The sequence below is a fragment of the Vanessa cardui genome, chromosome 4 (genome assembly GCF_905220365.1).
Source record: "Vanessa cardui chromosome 4, ilVanCard2.1, whole genome shotgun sequence".
NCBI lineage: Eukaryota > Metazoa > Arthropoda > Insecta > Lepidoptera > Nymphalidae > Vanessa > Vanessa cardui.
This window is the reverse complement of record NC_061126.1, coordinates 1,088,930-1,109,187: the sequence shown is the minus strand read 5'-3', so window position 1 is coordinate 1,109,187 and position 20,258 is coordinate 1,088,930. Positions and strand designations below refer to the sequence as shown.

Sequence of the window (20,258 nt, the reverse complement as noted above, 5' to 3'; positions counted from 1 at the left end):
TTGTACAAGAAAATCGGAGCAACTTAGGACATTACTAAATATGAAATGATAAAAATCCACCGTAACAGCCTCAAGTCAATTGGCGTGTTGATCTTTATAGAAATATTATTTATCAAAATTTAATTTAGTTTTTATTTCTGTCTGGTTTTAAAGCCAGTGCTCAATAAATCTCTCGGAAGAGTTGTCTCCGTCAGAGGCAATATGTCATATATCAATATCCAGTAAGCAGATAAGTCTTCATCATGACCTCCGCCTTATATGGGGATGCATATGCAAGCTTCCGCTTTTGCTGAAGAGATTTGAATGAAAAACGACACATTTTGTATATGACCTTCGTAACTTCGAAAATGCCAGCGGTTTTTATCTTTTTGTTTATAGTATAGGCACCTATATCGTGTCCAGAAACAGAAAAGAAACATGTTCTATAATCTATATAATAAATATAGATAAAATCGATATAAAATGCCAGCGTAAAATAATATAAAACTCAAAAAATGATGATTTGAAATACAATATCTTATAATGATGTAATTAAGTAGTGCAAATAAAATCAATTTTAAATTTTTAAATATAAAAAGTAAATGAACAAATCGCAAATCCCTATTACATCATGGCGCTAAACCAACGGCAATTATTTTTTTGTTATACCTACAAATATTAAACGTAGGCTTAAAATCGTAAAGTAAAATTGCAACAAGCTTTTCATTTTGCAAGAAAATACTTAATCGATTTACAAGACTAATTTGTATCTGAATGGCAGATTGCAATTGACAAATAAAATTTGAAATGATGAAACAGTCAAAGCCATTAGTTAAACCAACTGTATCGCGATTTCAGCATCCTAATCGTGTTGAACGTCATTTCTGTCTTACCTTCAACTTTGTATACATTATTGTTTAGTGCACTCTGCTTCAAGGAAGTTAGTTGAGAACACGGGTCGTTGCACCTCTATGGCGGGGAAGCAAAACTACAGCGACGGCTGAAGCGCAGCCATTGTCGCGTGGTTGTAGACCACGCATGCGCGAATAGTTTGTGCGCCGCGAAAAAGAATAACATCGTGCGTCCAGAAATATTATTAAAAAATATTATATTAAAAACAATTATTGTGTTTGTGTTTAAGTTAAAAATACTAAAACATAATGAAGTATAAGGTAAGCTCAAGCTAATTATTAGTGTGATTAGTTTTTTTATGATAATAAATAATTATCTATAACTAATATTAAAAATTGTGATATATTTTTTTAAACAAATAGACAAAGCCCGTATTTATTTTAATTAATTTTACAACGCTTACAATATTTTTTTTAATTAGAATTAAAAAACTAGTCCGATTTATAATTGTAATTATTCTAAAAATTTGTGCTATAACAGAAAATAGTTAATTTGACATTCATAAAATAAGTAGGTAGGCTGCATTTGTCTTCGAAATTATTTAAGAACTATCCGCAAAACCTTGATGGTGCGTCTTCGCGCAAGATAAATAATAACGTAACACTAATGAACGGAATCATTTTTTTTAATGAAGTTCTTTTCTTAAATAAAAAAGGCAACTAACTAAGGCTACCAATAAATTTGACAATGAGAATTCACGTGATAACAATAAACGTTTAATACAAAATAATAATTTTATCTATACAATAAAAATAAAGGTTAAAGTTATACATGAAAAACACAGCTATTACTTTTTTTTGTATTCGTATATGTCGAAGGTAAAAACTGTTTGTTAGTTTTTTTTTTTATTCAAAAGACGAGTTCCATTCTCTGAAATGTGACTGATGATATTTATTAAAATATATACATATAACAAAATTTATTTTGTACTAAGTACGATGTACCGCTTGGGACAAATAACACAAGAATATCAACAATATTCCATATAGAATTATTTTTCTGAATTAGACCTAGACTCGGCTAAAAATAAAACAAGGTGCGAGTTGTACAAGATATCAACAATTACAATTAAATTATAATTTTATTTTTAATCTTCATTCAGTTCATTCACTCATGTCTTTGGGTATTACAATCAGATTCTTATTCAATAATTTTAAGAATGTTTTCAAAGTTTCAGTATTATGAGAACACGCGTTACATCGGAAGTACGATAGTATTAAAGTCGGTCTTATCACTGAAACTGTCACTATTAAACAACCTCGAATGAGAGGACACGACATAAATTAATACAATAAAACAGTCTTAGGGTTCCGTATAAATAAACAGCAGCTGTTTGAAGTTTTAATGCAATGCATAAATTATATTTACGTCTGTCACAATCACATTAAAAAAACAATCTTACTAATATGTAATATGTACTATGTATGCAAACAAATAATCATACTCAGTGACAATACAAATAAAAATTGTGTAGTTATTTTCGTAAGCCATATTAACTAGGGAACTCTATATTCCGCGTGGCTCGATATGGTCTTGGCAGATTTAATAAACTAGGTATCTGATTGTTTTACAGTCTGTCATCTGTTCATATCTAGGTTAGTTATTAGCGAGATTAAAAATTATATTTTCTATTTTTATTTATTTAATTTCTTTCGTTTTTAATTTATGTTTCAACAATAAATTAGACATTATAAAAAAAGCTCTTATTCTAATTTACTAAATATCATTACATAGTATAAAACGAAGTCGCTTACCACTGTCTGTTCCCATGTATGCTCAGTCGAAATTACGCAACGGGTTTTGATGCGGTTTTTTTTAATAGATAGAGTGATTCGAGAGGAAAGTTTTTGTGAATAATACATGGATAATTTAATAAAAGAAAAACTGATACTTTACTACATACTACTGATAAGTTACTACTGTGATTTCGTATATAAACAAATTCTGTAATATATTTAGTATCAGTATTGCGCCCGTGTAGCTGTGCGGGTCGCTAGTAAAAAATGAATTAAATATCATATAAATTATAAGCGAGTATGAATACTGTAATTTTTTCAACCGTTAGAAATCAAGCAATCAAATCGTTTTTTCAAATAAGTAACTATTATTCAATATCGTTTACGTATAATATCATAGAGATTGTGTTTGCTTTATTTGAAAGATGAAAACATTAAAAATAAACCTAAGCATCATTGGCACTGGTCTCAGAGTAACGAATAAGGCTGGTTCCTTTGTCGCAGCTTCAGCAAGGCAAGTGAAACGGCTTGCCTGATGGGATAGGTAGCCTTACGTTTGCCTTATTTATAGTTTTAAACACTTTTCGTCGACCAGCAACTCATTATTATTAAATAATGAGCTGTTAGCACATTTAACGATGTATTTAGGAAGATTCTTTATTGTTTATTTTAATAAAAGTATAAGTAACTAATAGTCGCCCGTGTTGAGGTGGCCCAGTGGTTAGAACGCGTGCATCCTAACCGATGATTGCGGGTTCAGACCCAGGCAAGCACCACTTTATATATGTGCTTAATTTGTGTTTATAATTCATCTCGATCTCGGCGGTGAAGGAAAACATCGCGAGGAAACCTGCACGCGTCTAATTTCATCGAAATTTTGTCACATGTGCATTCCACCAACCCGAATTGGAACAGCGTGGTGGAATATGTTCCAAACCCTCTCTTTAATGGTAGAGGAGGCCTTATCGCAGCAGTGGGAAATTTACAAGCTGTTACTTTTACTTTTAGTCGCCCGAGGTTTCGCTCGCGTTTTAGGGATGTCATATGTTTGGATTTGAGATTTTGTTCAAAAATAATTGAATTAAAAAATCATACATTCATTCATAAAATAACTCGCATTAAAATCCTTTGCGTGGCTTACGACATCCGAATTACGAACGGTGGGAAGTAACTTTGTTTTATACTAAATACGAAGAGATGACAAAGGGGTAAGCACTTTTGTCAGCTCGATTATTTTTGTTTCGAAAGTAAACTTTACGATGGGAAATATTAACAGTGTTAACATATATAATTTAATAATTGACTGCATATGTATATAATAGGTTTCTATCAAAATAATGTTAGACGTTCAAAAGTAACTCTACTGTTTATTTGCGACCTCATTACGACTAAGCCACTGAATCAATAACAATGAAATATTACGTAGCATAACATAGTCTGGGATTTAGATAAAAGAGACATATAAACTTTCGGATCTATTGGAAAAATACTTTGTATTGACGGGAAGCTAGTTTGGAAATTAATAAACTGTATTAACTTTCGGTACATGAGGACATGTCTGTTAGTGACGTGGTGTTAGGACGCGTCCGTTTAAAAGTAATGCTTTGTGGTTTACGTAGAAAACGTTAAATTTTGATCAGTTTTCTTACACCTTACCAGCATCAGCGTTGAAATATTAATCATTTATAATATTGCCAAAGTCAACCAATTTTGATGAAATACTTGTACATACTAAAAGCACGTAAGCAGCAATTGCTGCAGCTTACTCACTCTTAAAATTTAGCGAGCTACCCAAGCCGGCTTGCACAAAGGCCTCTACCATTATAGACAATATATCATTCATATCAATTATGCAGTCTACCAATTCGAGTTTATAAAATAATATCCAGTAATAGCATTACTCGGTAACCATTTATACAACCGCCGAACAGCCATGCTTTATATTGCTGCGTTCCGGTAAAAGAATGAGTCAGAGTAATTACACGGACTAGGAACATATTAACATCTTTAGATTCCATGCTTGGCAGCGCATTGACAATGTAAGGAATGGCCACAATGCCAATGTCTGGACAGAGGTGAACACTTATCATTGGCATTTAAAAACACACAATTTAGTCATTTGTTTCCTGCCATTAAAATAACCTACTGATTTACGGCCATGCCAATTAACTCCATCCAAATTAACATTGTATAATGAACTACTAACCCCACGGTTTCACATGTAAAGAAAGATCAGCACCTCATGTCAGCGTGTATTAAATTTCATGATGATCGGTTGAATAGTTAAGAGGTAAAAGCGTAACAAACGAACAAACTCACTTTCGCACTCATAATATGCTAGCGACCCGCCCCGGCTTCGCTTCGCACGGGTGCAATACTGACACTAAATATACAACAGAATTTGTTTATTCACGACAATACATTAGACACTTCTAAAATTATTAGTGTTATGTGTTGTATACAAAAACCTTCCTTTCGAAACACTCTATTTATTAAAAAAAAAAAAAAGGATTAAAATCCCTTGCATAATTTAAAAGATCTAAGCATACATAGAGACGGGCAGCGGTAAGTTACTTTGTTGTATACTGTGTAATGATGATGAAGGAGTAAGAAACATTCCCATAACAGTTAGCCAGATCAATATTTTACCAAACGAACTTCGAAGTGACCTACATACGTATTCGCCGTTAAATAGAAACAATACATACAATAACATTATGCTCTTTTCTAAAGAGATAACCGATCGTTTCAGTATTATAATGGTAAAATTCAAATATGTCACATATACACAAAGAGGAGTACGTAGCCAGTTGTCCGTGTGTATTCGTACTATCCGTTACATAGCCCATAAACTGCGTGATTCACATTCAGATTTCGTTAGGCTCATGACATTATTGTTGCGGAGATAAAATTGAACAATGATAAGATACATTACAAATGTTCAATATAAAATGTAATAAGTTAATGTTTGTGAACGGAATAATAATAAATAGGCATAGTAATGATAGTACTCGTCTTAGAAATTGCGACTAGATCCATACAACAACAACGTGTAAATTTTCCACTGCTGGGCTAAGACCTCCTCTCCCTTTGTGGTGAATCTTTTGGAACATATTCCATGGATCTATACGTATCAGAATTTGTTTTTTCAAAGCTCTTTGTACGGTATGTTCCGAGAATGAGAAAGGTTAATAATGAAAGAAGATTCATAAATAATCAATCATCATCAATCAAGGCTTTTATATTTGATAGTATGGTAATCTATGTTAGAGTGGGATTATGCCGGCGGGCTACTAGTAATAGAACAGTATACTTAGTAGTTTAACAAGACAATAATTTAATAGTGATAATACTACTTCCATTAAGAGAGACAAGTTCAAATTAGTCGGGAATAGTACTTTCGTATTATTGTGCCAATCTATGGCTACCCGATTACTAATCACGGCTGTCATTCAAAAATTATGGCTAATTGCAGTGATAACTCTATAAATATAAATTCGATTCCCAACTTCACGTCATTAAAATCTACTATATTTTAAACCGCATCTAAAACTAGAACGCAAAGTCTTTATTAGAACAAATTCTAGGTAGTGCTTGAAGTAAAAGCTCGTGTCCTTGTTTAAAGGATGCGCACGCGCACATTATAGAGGTACCTGAACTATAATCGATTTTAGTGATCTTAAGGCATGCGATTGGAAATATTTGAAATGTTATAAATCAATACTTATATGCCTGCATATTTGAAATCTTAAAACTATACTATATTTTGTAATTGAAGATTATAAACATATAGTATAAAAATAATAATTACTCAGCATCTTTATATATCTTTGAATAAAATGCAAAACCCAGATTCTGTTGATATCATATGCAATATACAATCGGAAACATTGTATGTAAAAATGCAAAGCGTTGAAAAATTATTTGCAAACGTTCATTACCAATTTCTCCCTCTTGTGTGATGAGTTTTCAAAGACAATCTAATATATATTAATTAGTTATAAAAATAAACCAAAATTCCATATTTCTTACTTTCGAATACATTGAATTTCCATACAAGCTTTCGTTAATTTTTCACCCATTTTGAGTGCTGAATTCCTACATTTTCTTAGAACTCATTTAATTTCCATTCAGAATTCCTGTGCATTATTTCCTATTCTGTTTTGTGTTGTGCGTTGTATATCAGACAGACTTGTTTAATATTAAATTGAATACATTTATGTATATCGTTTTAGAAAATTTAATATAAACGTGTAATTAAATAAAATGTTTCCTTTATTTGTTTAATCATGTATATTATAATATGTTTGTTCAATAAAACTCATAGTATTGTATCATGCCACTAGAATGTAATTTATCTTATATTACGAACCATAGCATTCGTTTCCCATCGCGACAATCAGAGAGTAATGTATGGAAGACGTTCCATGAATAATAATCGTGGTTTTATGCATCCGCGTTGTAATTAAATTACAACGATTAAGTCAATAATAAAATCACAATAAACAAACACGTTTAATAGGAAAGATAAAGTAAGTATAACAAAAACGAAACTACGAAATAAGTATTTTACATCACTTTTATCTTGAACTTGAGATTTCCATAGAAAACCACTTTTGTTCCGGTTCAGTTGCTCTTATTACAATTTAATCTATGGCTAAATAGTGACATCAGGTTAGCGGGAAAAAAATAAAAATGGCGCTGGCGTTACGTACCGAAATGGTGCAAGTTCGTATATTCTACAATCCACTAATTGTATTAGTTAGTTATTAGTTCATTTATATCTTTTCTTTTACAAAATAATCAAATCTGACAAAACATTTTAAGTATTTAAATTAAGATTCGTTGTAATATTTTATTATTATATTAAAAGTAGTAAAGTAACAGCCTGTACATTTCCCACTGCTGAGATAAGGCCTCCTCTTCCATTACGGAGAGGGTTTGGAACATATTCCACCACGCTGTTCAAATGCGGGTTGGTGGAATGAACATGTGGGTGGTGGTGTGTGTCTAACCACTGGGCCATCTCAGCTTTATTACTATAAGTTATTGAAATGTATAGATAGACTTCTGAGTTTGGCAGTTCATATTTGGTCGTGACTATTATTTCCGTGTATATGTGGATACAAAACAAATAGACAATAGAAATTACTTTTAAGCTTAAGTTTGATGAACTGAATTATTAAAATCGACTTATATTATTATTTTTTTTGAATTACGATGTTAATTGTGCACAATCATTATTTCCTGATAACTCGATTGTTTGCTGTTGGTTTTAGATTATCGCGTATAACAAGATACACTTTCTAGTTTTATGGTGGAAATAAAGATACAGATAATATAAATGTATGTTTGATCGTTAAATTCGTTTGATTTCCGACTTGGGCCGTTTAAATGTTATACTTCTTTTTTATCAAGTAATTACCAGTAATTGCCTAGAATTTCGAAAAGCATGCATTAAGCCGTTTCTCAACTAACGAACTACTCTTTCTGGTGGTATTTAATTTACCGAATTATGGGAGATATAAGGAGTAAATAAATACATAATAAATAAACAATTATTGGACAACATCATAAACATTAATCTGATTCCAATGTAAGTAGCTAAAGCACGTGTGTTATGGAAAATCAGAAGTAACGAAGGTACCACAAACACAGACCCAAGACAATATAGAAAACTAATGAAATGTTTCTACATCGACTCGGCCAGGAATCGAATCTGGGATCTCGGAGTGGCGTACCCATGAAAACTGGTGTACACACTACTCGACCACGGAGGTCGTCAAACACAGTCTAATTATTTTTCCTTAAGGTATTATCAAACTCATATATTTCACAAACCTTCAATAATCGCATATAGCGACGTAAGGATGTCACATACAACAATGTGCCGAATACATTAAAGGGAAAGTACTACAAAGAAACATATTCGTTCTCCCACGGTTAAGGAGAAATCATAAGTTTGTCGCAATAAGTATGGTCTCACGTTATTATATTATTAAAAAATATTAAGGATTGAGTAACAGTAAACTGTATCGAAATTTACATCATTCATTTCAGGCTTAAAAAAATTTGAAAATATTTCATTTAATGTTTTTATTTATGTTACCTTTAAGATCGTGAGTTGTTACATGGAAAATGTTCTCTTGCTTCGAATTAAAAATAATATTTTTATTTTTAATAAAAGATTTTGTACAATTTTCTAAGTGTATGTCTGTGCAACAATGCGAAATTATACCACAAAAGCACATTTCGTGATGAGTTTATTTCCTTTCGAATTCAACGGAAGGCGAATGCCTAAAAAGAAATAAGAAAAAGTCAGAAGTAGAACAGTGTGGCAAGTGGAACACATTGCACGAACAATATGACATAACTCAGTCCGCGCGTTCGATTATACTTGCATTTGGCAGATCGTTAGTAGATCGCTCTCAGATATTATGACTACCGTTGACGTCATGTAGTACTAATGTTTCGATCGTAAATAATCAGCTTCAATAACACGCACTATTCGACATAAGAATTAAAATATCTTAGAGTTAGTGTTCCTTGATACGGGATATCTAAGCGTCATTGTATTGTTTTAACCTGGTTTAATAATATAATACTGGGTAGAATCTTTACGTTGAAAAAACGGCAACTTCGAATGATGTTGTATGTTTTAAAATTTCCATTCAGCACTTGTCGTACACGTATGCATTATTGGAGTATATTTTTGATTCATTATATACTGCATAAACGTTTAACGCTTGCTTTCGTTATATGTTATATTTCGACAGACAGTATCATTATCATTACATAGTATAAAACAAAGTTGTCTGTCCCTATGTGTGCTTAGATCTTAAAAATTACGCAACGGATTTTGATGCGGTTTATTTAAATAGATAGAGTAATTCGAGAGGAAGGTATATAATACATGGAAAATATAGTACAGAAACACTGATGATAACTGATAATAGAACGTCGCTAGTTATCAAAAGTAAAAGCAAGTAAGTATCTCACAGCTCGTTAAAAATTCTCCTCTTAATAATTGAATTTTATTTAAGTTTCCTTCCCCGTCTTCGCGCGTGTGCAATGCTCTTACTAAATATACTACATAATATATTGCTTGTTTCGTTACTATATTGTCCATATATTAAATACGAAAACCTTCTCTCGAATCACTCTATCAATTAAAAAACCGCATCAAAATCCGTTGTGCAATTTCAAAGATCTAGGCATACATAGGGAATGACAGCGGTAAGTGACTTTGTCTTATAATGTAATATGTAATGATAATGATGATTAAAAATACTATATAACACCTCCGACCTAATATAGCTGTATAATGGTTAAATTGATGATGAACATTCTATAAGAAAGAAATCTAAGAGTCGAAATGGCCCAGTGGTTAGAGCGCGTGCATCTTAACCGATGATTGCGGGTTCAAACCCAGGCAAGCACCGCTGATTCATGTGCTTAATTTGTCTTTATAATTCATCTCATGCTCAGCGGTGAAGGAAAACATCGCGAGGAAACTTGCATGTGACAAATTTCATAGAAATTCTGCCACATGTGTATTCCACCAACCCGCATTGGAACAGCGTGGTGGAATATATTCCAAACCTTCTCCTCAAAGGGAGAGGAGGCCTTTAGCCCAGCAGTGGGAATTTACAGGCTGTTGTTGTTGTTGTTGTTGTGCATTCCACCAATCCGCATTGGAACAGCATGGTGGAATATGTTCCAAACCCCCTCCTTAATGGAAGAGGAGGCCTTTAGCCCAACAGTGGGAATTTATAGGCTGTTGTTGTTGTTGTCGTTGAACAGTCTATAAATGCTATACTGCTGGTCTAACACCTCTCTAAACCTTTTTAAAAAGTAATATCGGAATTAATGCACCTCAAATTCGATACACAGTAATAAAAAAATCACCTCAGGTCCTCATGTCAGTGTTCTCTCTCTCTCTCTCTCTCTCTCTCTCTCTCTCTATCTCTCATGATGTTTTCTTTCATCACCAAACACGATATGAATCATAAACTGAAATAAAACAAATGAAGATTGATCGTTGCTTGCGGTGAAACAGCTTAGAATCATTAACTATACCGCAAGACTGTGGTTTCCAGGGATGTTAAGCGTGTTTCGGTAAGATGAGACCAAGCGAACAAGGCTTTGATGAATATCTATTATGACTAGTTACGATTAAAATAATGTTAAATGGTCACAATGGTCATTAATCCTGCGTTAACAGAAAGTAGGTGAAAATTAGCGTTAGCGTAACCTTGATAAAGTCCCAGAAATAGTGACGTCTTAACTTTGTTAAAAAAATCCTATCATAATAGAACTGTAACAAGAAATAAGACAACTATTGCAGTTGATTTTGAAACGATTTGTCAATAATTTAAAAGTACAGCGAGTAATTGTGATACGTTGAACTACGGTGCAATAATATTTTAGTTAGCCGTGGCCGAATAAATAAATTATCAACGCATATAATTTGTTTATGTTGTATTACTATCACTATTTTATTGGTTCTTATTGACTCCAAAGGAGGTATGTTATGACCTCTGCAGCTAGGTATTATTTGTAAAAAGTTGTTGCTTGTTTTTTTAATTTATGTGTTTATATTTACATAATAATAATTTCAAAGATGATGAATTGTCGTAAGAAAGCCAGCATTTCCCTATTTTTGTGAACTGTTATATTTGTCTGAAAATAATTTTGAATTTAAAAATTATATACGAACTTTTTTGACTTCATCATTTTATACAACATCTTTAAAAAAAAAACATCTCATATAGAAATTACTTTATAATTTAGCTCAGAAATGAGTCTGGTGATAAATAATTAAATGAAACGGATTAAATTTTGTTTCGTTACTTTTATCGTAGTGATCTTATCATCGAACGTAAACGTTATATCATTTAATTCGGCAATTCAATGATCTGCATCTTGCTGACCGGTTTATGTTTTCATTGGTGTATTTATCTTACTCTTATCTCGTCCCATTGTTTCAGCACAATGCGTCTGATGTCACGCTAAGCTGATTATATAATTAATAATCATTATTCGGTGATATGTTCTTGTTACTGATATCATTTACCAATGAAAAAATTTATCATTTATTAACATAACAATTGATAACATTAAATGCTTAAATATATACAAATATGAACTAAAACTAGTTACTGTATTAATCTTGACCGCGTGGAATGGTGGCAAGAATGCTAGCAGCGTTTCCCCGTTGAATCGCAATTCCGATCCTCTGGGCAAAAAACGAACCAGCGCTCCTGTCACCAGTGGAGGCAAAGAGGCGAGGTGTTATACTTGTGATGAAGCTTTTTGGCTTTTTGGCTTTTTGGCACCATTACTCCAAGGGCCAAGCGTTTCGACAACGAATGGAACAAAAAAGTAATTTGATAAATACCAATAATATAAAATTATGATTTTTGTTACGTTTAAATTGACCCTGAACGTGACACGACGGTACTGTCTTGTCTTTGGTTGTGGCAAATTTGAAATAGTTATTTTCATAGAATAATGCTAATTTTTATACAACCTATTTAACTACTACTATTAGTCTGCTGAGCTGAGATAACCCAGTGGTTAGAATGCGTGCATCTTAACATTCCAGCAGTGGGAAATTTATGGGCTGTTACTTTACTTTTTTTTTACTTTTATTAGTGTGCTATTGGTAAGCGTGGGTAAAGTCTTGATTAAAACTGCAAATAAATTCGATCCCCCCATTGGTCTGAAGTTTGGCTTGGTGAATATAGATAATTATTATAACAGTTATTTTCAACTGCTGATCATTGGATATCAAATTTGTTTCCTAATTGATGCTTTGCTGATGTTGAAGTTAAAGGACACTGCTTGCTGTAATCGAGTGAATAAGCTGCTCATGTTTCCTGAGAATGTATAATAAATTTATTGCCTCTGGGTTTTGAACCATTAGAACAAAAAGTCAGTCATGTATATGCATATAAACCATAATATTTTTGTGTCAGGTCAAGGATATGGACAGTGAGAGCCAGCGGTCAGCTGCACAATTGCCGGATACCGCCAGCGGACTGGAGGAGAAATTGTAAGTTTATTATTGTTCTTACGTTCCACTGTAAGGGCTGAAATAGCTAATGTATGTACTTAGAACTATAAACGAACACTTTCAGCATAACCTTAAATAAAATAAAAGTTAAAGAGAAGATAATTAAGAGTACTCTAAAAACCTGCGGTTTTGCTCGCGTAGAAAATATTAACAATATTACTCAATATATTTAGATACTTTGATGTAAGACCACTTTGTTTACAAAACTTTTTTCCAATTAAAAAGTGGCTTATGTCCTTTATCGGGTTCTAGGCTATTTGTGTACCATATTTAATTTAAATCGGTCCGTTAGTTTTGAAGTGAAAGCAAGGCAAACAGACAGACAGATTTGTTTTAGCATTTATGATATAAGTATGCATATGGATTTTATTTTTCATATAAATACTTAGAAATTAGTGTTATTGACCATTTATCGTCCCAGGTAATGAAATTGACAAATGTAATATTGATAAATTATATGTTTTATTAAGACAGGTGTATTGTATACGTGTGTATATCCATACGTACGACACAAGACAAGCAATAGGTATATAGCAATCAGTTAAATATCTGTTCTAATTTAATTAAATAGACTTTTTATATTTAATTCAAATTTAAATTATATATAGCTCCATGAGCAGAAGTTTATTAACTTTAATTTATACCTAGGTAATAGAAGGGTTAAAATATTCCTCATTTTGATATTTCTCTTTGAATTGTCATATTATATACTTTTTTAAGTCGATTTGATTAAAAACAAACCACGTTTCTTTGTTGTGTATCAAATCAACATCCTGAAATTATTTTTATCTAATTTATTTCATACATATTCAAATGAACTTATTTATAAGACTACTGAGAAATCAAGGAAGTGTGCAGACGTGGCACAGCGGAGCATCATTGCATTATGCAATACTGCTGTGCCGAGAATGCGTACCCGCATAAATAATGCACCTTCATCACATTGCAGATCTTTACATAGAATAAACGAGAAAATCGATTCCAAACATTCGAATGACGAATCTCGAAACATCGATTTTTTAATAAAAAAAATTCGTAATACATCCTGATTTAATCTCAACTATAAATAGACCTGTCAACAGACTATTTAATGTTTCACAGATTTTGGTAAATAAACACAGAAGTTTTATTTATAGGCATTGGCAACGCGTGTGAGAAGTATAATACTTATTAATACGTATTACAATCTATTCACAATAGGGAGATAAAAAATATTATGTTACTAAACAGACACGTATCCTTTACAAACGCGAGTCGAAGATAATTAATATGACGGCAAAAGTGTTATCATTAAATGTGTGCCGTCGTATCGAAGGAATAGCAATACAAGATTGGTACAAATTGGTTAAATTATGGATAAATATTTAGCAAGATTAAGAGTTACTTATTAAATGGTACAGCATTACTGGGAGAAGAATCAAGCTGCATGGCCGTGACTGTTTTTCACACCAGATTATATGATTCTTAGTAATCTTAGGATACACATATAACTTAGGATATATCTATTATACACTAAAAAGTAGATTTTTTTGGATTGTAATGAAAAAAAGAACATACAATTTTTTTGAGTTTTGTTTAATAACTAAAAAAAATATGTTAATATTATTGCACAATGGGCTTAAAATCTATATTAGTAGTGATATATTAGTTGATAATGAAAGAAGTGTAATTAATCATTTAGGTACTTTAATTAGAAAGAGAAGAAAGATCTCTTGGTCTGTCTGAGTATGTAGTCATCAGATATTCTACGGCATCAATACTTGGTATTATTGGTTTGAAGGATGAGGGAGGTATTGTAAGTACAGGGCAGAAGAGAGATAGCATCTTTGATACCAAGGTTAGTGGCGTAGAGCCAATGTCTGTGAGCGAAGGTGACCACTTACCACTATAGCTGGTCCTATAACTATACGTAATTCATAAAAACATATCTGTATGTAAGAAAGGGCATTTCTATACTTATAATACTTTAAGATGAATTTAGTTAATATTCTTTATTGTACACCACAAACATAAAAACAGAAATATTAACAATTATTTTTATGATTTGTATAACATGCAGAGATGGCTAATTAGCCATATCCTCCAGACAATCCATTTTGAGCTGAGTGTGTGCAGCCATACACTTACATACAAATATTTACACACTGATACTTATACTTAATACGCATATAAATATATATAACTAAGAAATTTGAGGATAATTGTATATGTATACGGAAATTAATTGAAGTCGTCTAAATTATTATTTAGGAAGAAAAAAATAACGATATGAAATACGAGGTAAAATACAGCTATATATTAGAATATTCGTACAATATGCAGCTAGACTATGCATCGTATGTTAGGAATAGACTGTTGGGCGTGTTGTGGAATTCGCCGATATTGAGCGATGACGTACCAGTGCTGTATGATCCTAACGGTTCAGGAGGTCAAGAATGAATTAACATGTTTGTACACCAAACATTAATTATCATGTGTTGCAAGTAATTTATTTAAGGCATCAGAACTTTGTCTACTACAAAGACACTGTTATTGTAAATATACTTTCACCGGCGGTATTTTCGAACCGATTCGATTTGGGAACCTTCAAGAAAAGAGCGTACTCCTTTCTTAAAGGTCGGCAACGCACCTGCAAGCCCCCCGGTGTTGCAGATGTCTATGGGCGGTGGTAGTCACATTCTGTCAAATGAGAATCCTGCTTTTTTGTCACCTATAACATAAAATATTATCTGCCCCTTCTTTGTCTAGGCAAGGACTTTTTTCAATTCGAGATACAGCAATATAAATTACAGTTTGTAAGAATAACTGGTGTCATGTACTTTGTGGATTAAGATCTGTTGTTATGTATACAAAACTCTGTAGACATTTTTAACTTTGCCGTTTCATAAATTCAAATCGTTTATAAAAAATACATTGGTAAAAAAGGCATATTATTCGATACAAGATTTTGTAGATGATAAAAAAGCGTGGAATTAATACCTGTTGACTTCCAGCCAGGATATATTAATTTAAATAATTGTATGAACTAACATAACTTTGTATTTTTTTAAATGTTTAAAAAGAGTAACTACTGAGTTTTTTGCCGGTTCTTCTCGGTAGAATCTACTTTCCGAACCGGTGGTAGCTTCACTTAATTGTTAAATGACGATTCAAAAGTGCTTGTAAAAGCCCACTTGAATAAAGTTTATTTTGATTATGATTTTGATTTGACTATTCCGGATTATCCAATCGTTTCATATACTTCCAGTTAAGAATATAACATTATACAGATATTATAGAAGAGAACATTAAAAAGTAGCACTTTGACTTTATTTAAATGCATTAGCTACTATCTTTAAGTATAATTAAGCTATAAGTTTTTATCGGATTCAATTACGGTTACGCAGCTCCATAACATCCATGCTTTAGATAAGAAAGTGCAAATGCAGATTTAGTGAAAATGACATTTGCAGTTAATAGTGCTGCGTCAATATTTACAGTTACTGTCTGTCTGTGCTTATTTTTAATATTGTTATACAGGCTGTTCTATATATAGATATTATGAGACATTGTGAGAATGAACTCAAATAATTAATTTTTCGTAAAGCATTCAGTTTATATAGTTTATTACATACACAACTAAAGTTGCTAATACATACAAATTAAATATGAACAGAGAATCGATGTGAAGAAGAGTTTTCTTTCATAATTTTCTAAGTAATTGTATGTGTACATATATAATAATAATACATCAATCGTTTTCCAAATAAATGGTCACAGCGATAGTAAGAACACAGAAAAATATATGTATATGTATTATTACAAGAAATCTAAAGGAAGTATGAAGGCTATAATCTCCGTATGAAGACTGGCTTTTATCACTACATACACTTTGTAAATACAATTTATAAAATTCTACAGAAAATATCTTATTGTTTTATGAACAAAATAAACATTTAATCTCAAATACATCATTCTTCTTCAAACTTTATTTTTAAAGTGATTAGATACATTTTAAGTTGTACCAAAACAATGTAAAACTAGATGATGTATTCGTCGGAAATGATATGACACGTAGCTGATAAGCTCAATGTAAGCACTATGGTATTATACATTCATAATTCATACTTCGAATATGTTTAAATTTGCATTTTCTGTTATTGCACTAGGTAACAAAAACACATGTATTAAAAATTAATGCACAGAAAAAAATGCATTCAATTTAAACGTGGAACATCATTATCTTAAAAATTAAACTTTATACTTCCTATATAAAGTTATTTTATCTTATAGAAATTTCTAGAATATTTATTTAATGAAATATAAAGGTGTAAATAAAACGCCAATGTTTGTGAGGTTATATGAATGGATAACTACTTCTCTTCTACACAAACACTACTGAACAAATTTAGATTTAGTAGTCTTTCGCGGTTTTGTTCGCGTTTTAGAGCGTCGCTTATCATGTGTCAGACAAAAGATAGCCTATTTCCTTTATCGGAGTTCAAGTTTGCTTCATAGCAAATTTCATGAAAGTCGGTTCAGCGGTTTGGTCGTGAAAGAGACACAGACAGACAGACAGACACAGTTAATTTCACATTTATAATATTTTAATATAGAAATATAGATTTGGAATCGAGATAGAGACTTAACACATAGAACCCACCCCGACCAATTAATGAAAGTTTTTTCATCTGATAGACAGGCTTGTAATCATATTTACTTACGAGTTAATTTACATATCACGAGTCATTTTACATAGACAGAAAACTCCACTGTGAATACGTAAATCGAAGATTCAATATCAATGAAAATATAATTTAATCAACACACGCGCCGTGTAATTGCCATACAATGACACGGAATTATCGACGAGGCATTACGGAGAAAGATTTACACATGTATCATCGCCTGACACGGTATTGTGATAACGCGACGCTGTTCCTGGTCAATTATATGCAAAACTAAACGATCGACGCATACAAATTCTTTGTACCTACGATTTATCGATCGAATCTTTCTTTTCTTTAATCATACAACCTTCGATATAGCAACGGTATATGTGTAAATTATGGAAATTTCTCTGCTTATACTTGAGTTATAGTCATTATAAAATATAATAGGCCTTTTTTTAGTAATAAATATATGTAAAGAAGTATTATTCGTTGACGATATTAATGATGCGTTCTTATATTTTTTATTTCGAATCGAAAAAATTACAGATAATTTCCAGTTTACATCACTATAATTACCTATCGTCTCCATTAGCTAATTATGCAAGGAATACTAAGTAATGTACACACTAGATAATACATTTGGTAATCTATTGAGTGGTAACCTAGTTTTCCAACTATCGTTCACTCCTAATTAACATTCAATAATGTTTTGTTCGAAATCGTACATTTTAACTGTAATTCTTTGACGTTTTACGTCACGGCTTGATGGAATTGTACCACCATGTTGTTCGAACGATCATCATTACATAGTTTAATGCGTCGCTTACCGCTGTCTGTCCCTATGTATGCTTAGATATTTAATATTACACAATTCATATTTTGATTTGTTTCTTTTTTTTTTTTAAGTGATAGTGATTCGAGAGGAAGGTTGTTGTATATATAATACATGCACAATATAGTAGAAAATTACTGATTATTTTAGATTCTAATGTGTAAATAAACAAATTCTCTAGTATATTTAGTATTAGTATTGCACCCGTGCGTAACCGGGGCGGGTTGCTAGCCTTCAGTATTTTTAGTGGAAAGGTTTTGGCAAGAGAAAATATGATATCTGTTTAGTATGGGTATGCTGGTTTGAGATGGAGTATTTTTATTTTGAAGAGTGATTGGCCGAGTCGAGATGGCCTAGTGGTTAGAACGCGTAACATATAATATATACCTAGCCGTTTTCGGCTACAGTGACTTAGCTTTCTTGAATTTGTAATTAGTAGGTAATATTTAAAGCCTGCGATGCGACCTCACATGACTAACATACCCAATCTTTGCACTAAACGTGCGACCACATGTGTCGCAAGTGAGTGTACCATTTACATAATTGTATGTTATATTAGCAGGTGGACGTGCTTTTATTTTGTCGCGTTTGAGGTCTAGTTCTATTTTCCTGTTATCTTCATAGGCATGTACTTTTTCATGTACATGCCGTCTCCACTCAGATCTGTTTTCAGTGAGAGATTCCCAGCGAGAGGCCTCAATGTCGCAGCTCTTCATGTGTCTTTTCTGAACATCTTTAAAGCGTAGGTACTGCCCCCCGCGTTTTCGTTTACCGAACTCTAATTCAGAAAAGAAGATGCGCTTCGCCTTTCGCTCGTCTGACATTCTCGCAAGGTGCCCGCACCAACGCAACTGACGCCGCATCAAATATGCCTCAATGCCGTAAACATTAGCTCGACGAAGAACATCGGTATTGCGAATCCGATCCGACCATTTAATGTTTAAAATTTCTCGGAGGCATCTTAGATGGAATCTGTCAAGCATGCGTATTTGGCTACGATGTAGACACCACGTCTCAGATGAGTACAAGATGATGGGCAGTATGATCGCCATATACACCTGTATTTTGGTACTTAATTTGATATTATGGGATCTGAACACCCGGACTTGGAGATTACCAAAAGCAGCCATTGCAGAACCAAGTCTACTATTGATTTCCGAATCAAGGTCGCCTTTGGCTGTTATGCTGCTACCAAGATAACGGAATTTATCTACTTGCTTCAAGTTATTTCCGTTAATGTGTAGATTCAGTGGAGCCTGATTTCCGGCACCCATAGCAATCACTTCGGTTTTTGCGATGCTAATTTTTAAACCAAATCTAACACATGTGGTATTAAGTCTCGTGATAAGCGCTTGTAGTCCTTCAGAAGTATCCGCAACAAAGCACAGATCGTCGGCATACATGAGTTCGGTAATAAGATCGTATGATACCTTTGTGTGAGATTTAAGCCTAGCAAGGTTAAATATGCCACCATCCGTACGATACCGTATTCGAATACCTTCTGTGTTATTTTTTAAACTTTCCTTCACAACGACTGAGAAATACAGAGCAAAAAGTGTCGGTGCCAATACGCAGCCCTGTTTTACACCACAGGTGACGGGAAACTGCTCTGACTGCGCACCGTTCACAAGCACTCTACACGTCATATTCTCATGAAGAAGCTTTATCAGACGTATAAATTTGTCAGGACACCCCAATTTCGATAGAACAATCCATAACGCCTCACGAGGCACACTGTCAAAAGCCTTCTCTAGATCTATGAAACAAAGGAATAGAGGTTGGTACTGCTCTCTGCTTTTTTCCTGCAATTGCCTTAACGAGAAAATAGCTTCACAGGTGCCTCTGTTTGGTCTAAAGCCAAATTGTGTTTCAGGTAATAACCTTTCTGAGAGATCCATTAGGCGGTTTAAGAGTACCCTAGCAAACGCTTTTCCAGCGGTGGAGAGCAATGAGATACCTCTGTACGAGTTACACTCTGAGCGACTACCTTTGTTTTTATATATGGCACAAATGAGCGAGACACCAAAATCAGAGGGAATTTCTTCCTCCTCCCACATCTTTTGAAAGAA

At 32.9% G+C, this 20,258-nt stretch overlaps 1 protein-coding gene across 1 annotated transcript in view; it reads left to right on the top strand.

Annotated features, from left to right (window-relative positions):
* The first annotated feature begins 914 nt into the window (after window positions 1–914).
* LOC124544270 (neprilysin-4-like) overlaps window positions 915–20,258 on the top strand; it is a 65,608-nt gene continuing 46,264 nt past the window's right edge. The window contains exons 1-2 of the mRNA XM_047122744.1: window positions 915–1,151; window positions 12,608–12,684. Coding sequence (XP_046978700.1) covers window positions 1,140–1,151; window positions 12,608–12,684 — 89 coding nt within the window. The 5' untranslated portion in view covers window positions 915–1,139. The remainder of the gene's footprint in view (window positions 1,152–12,607; window positions 12,685–20,258) is intronic.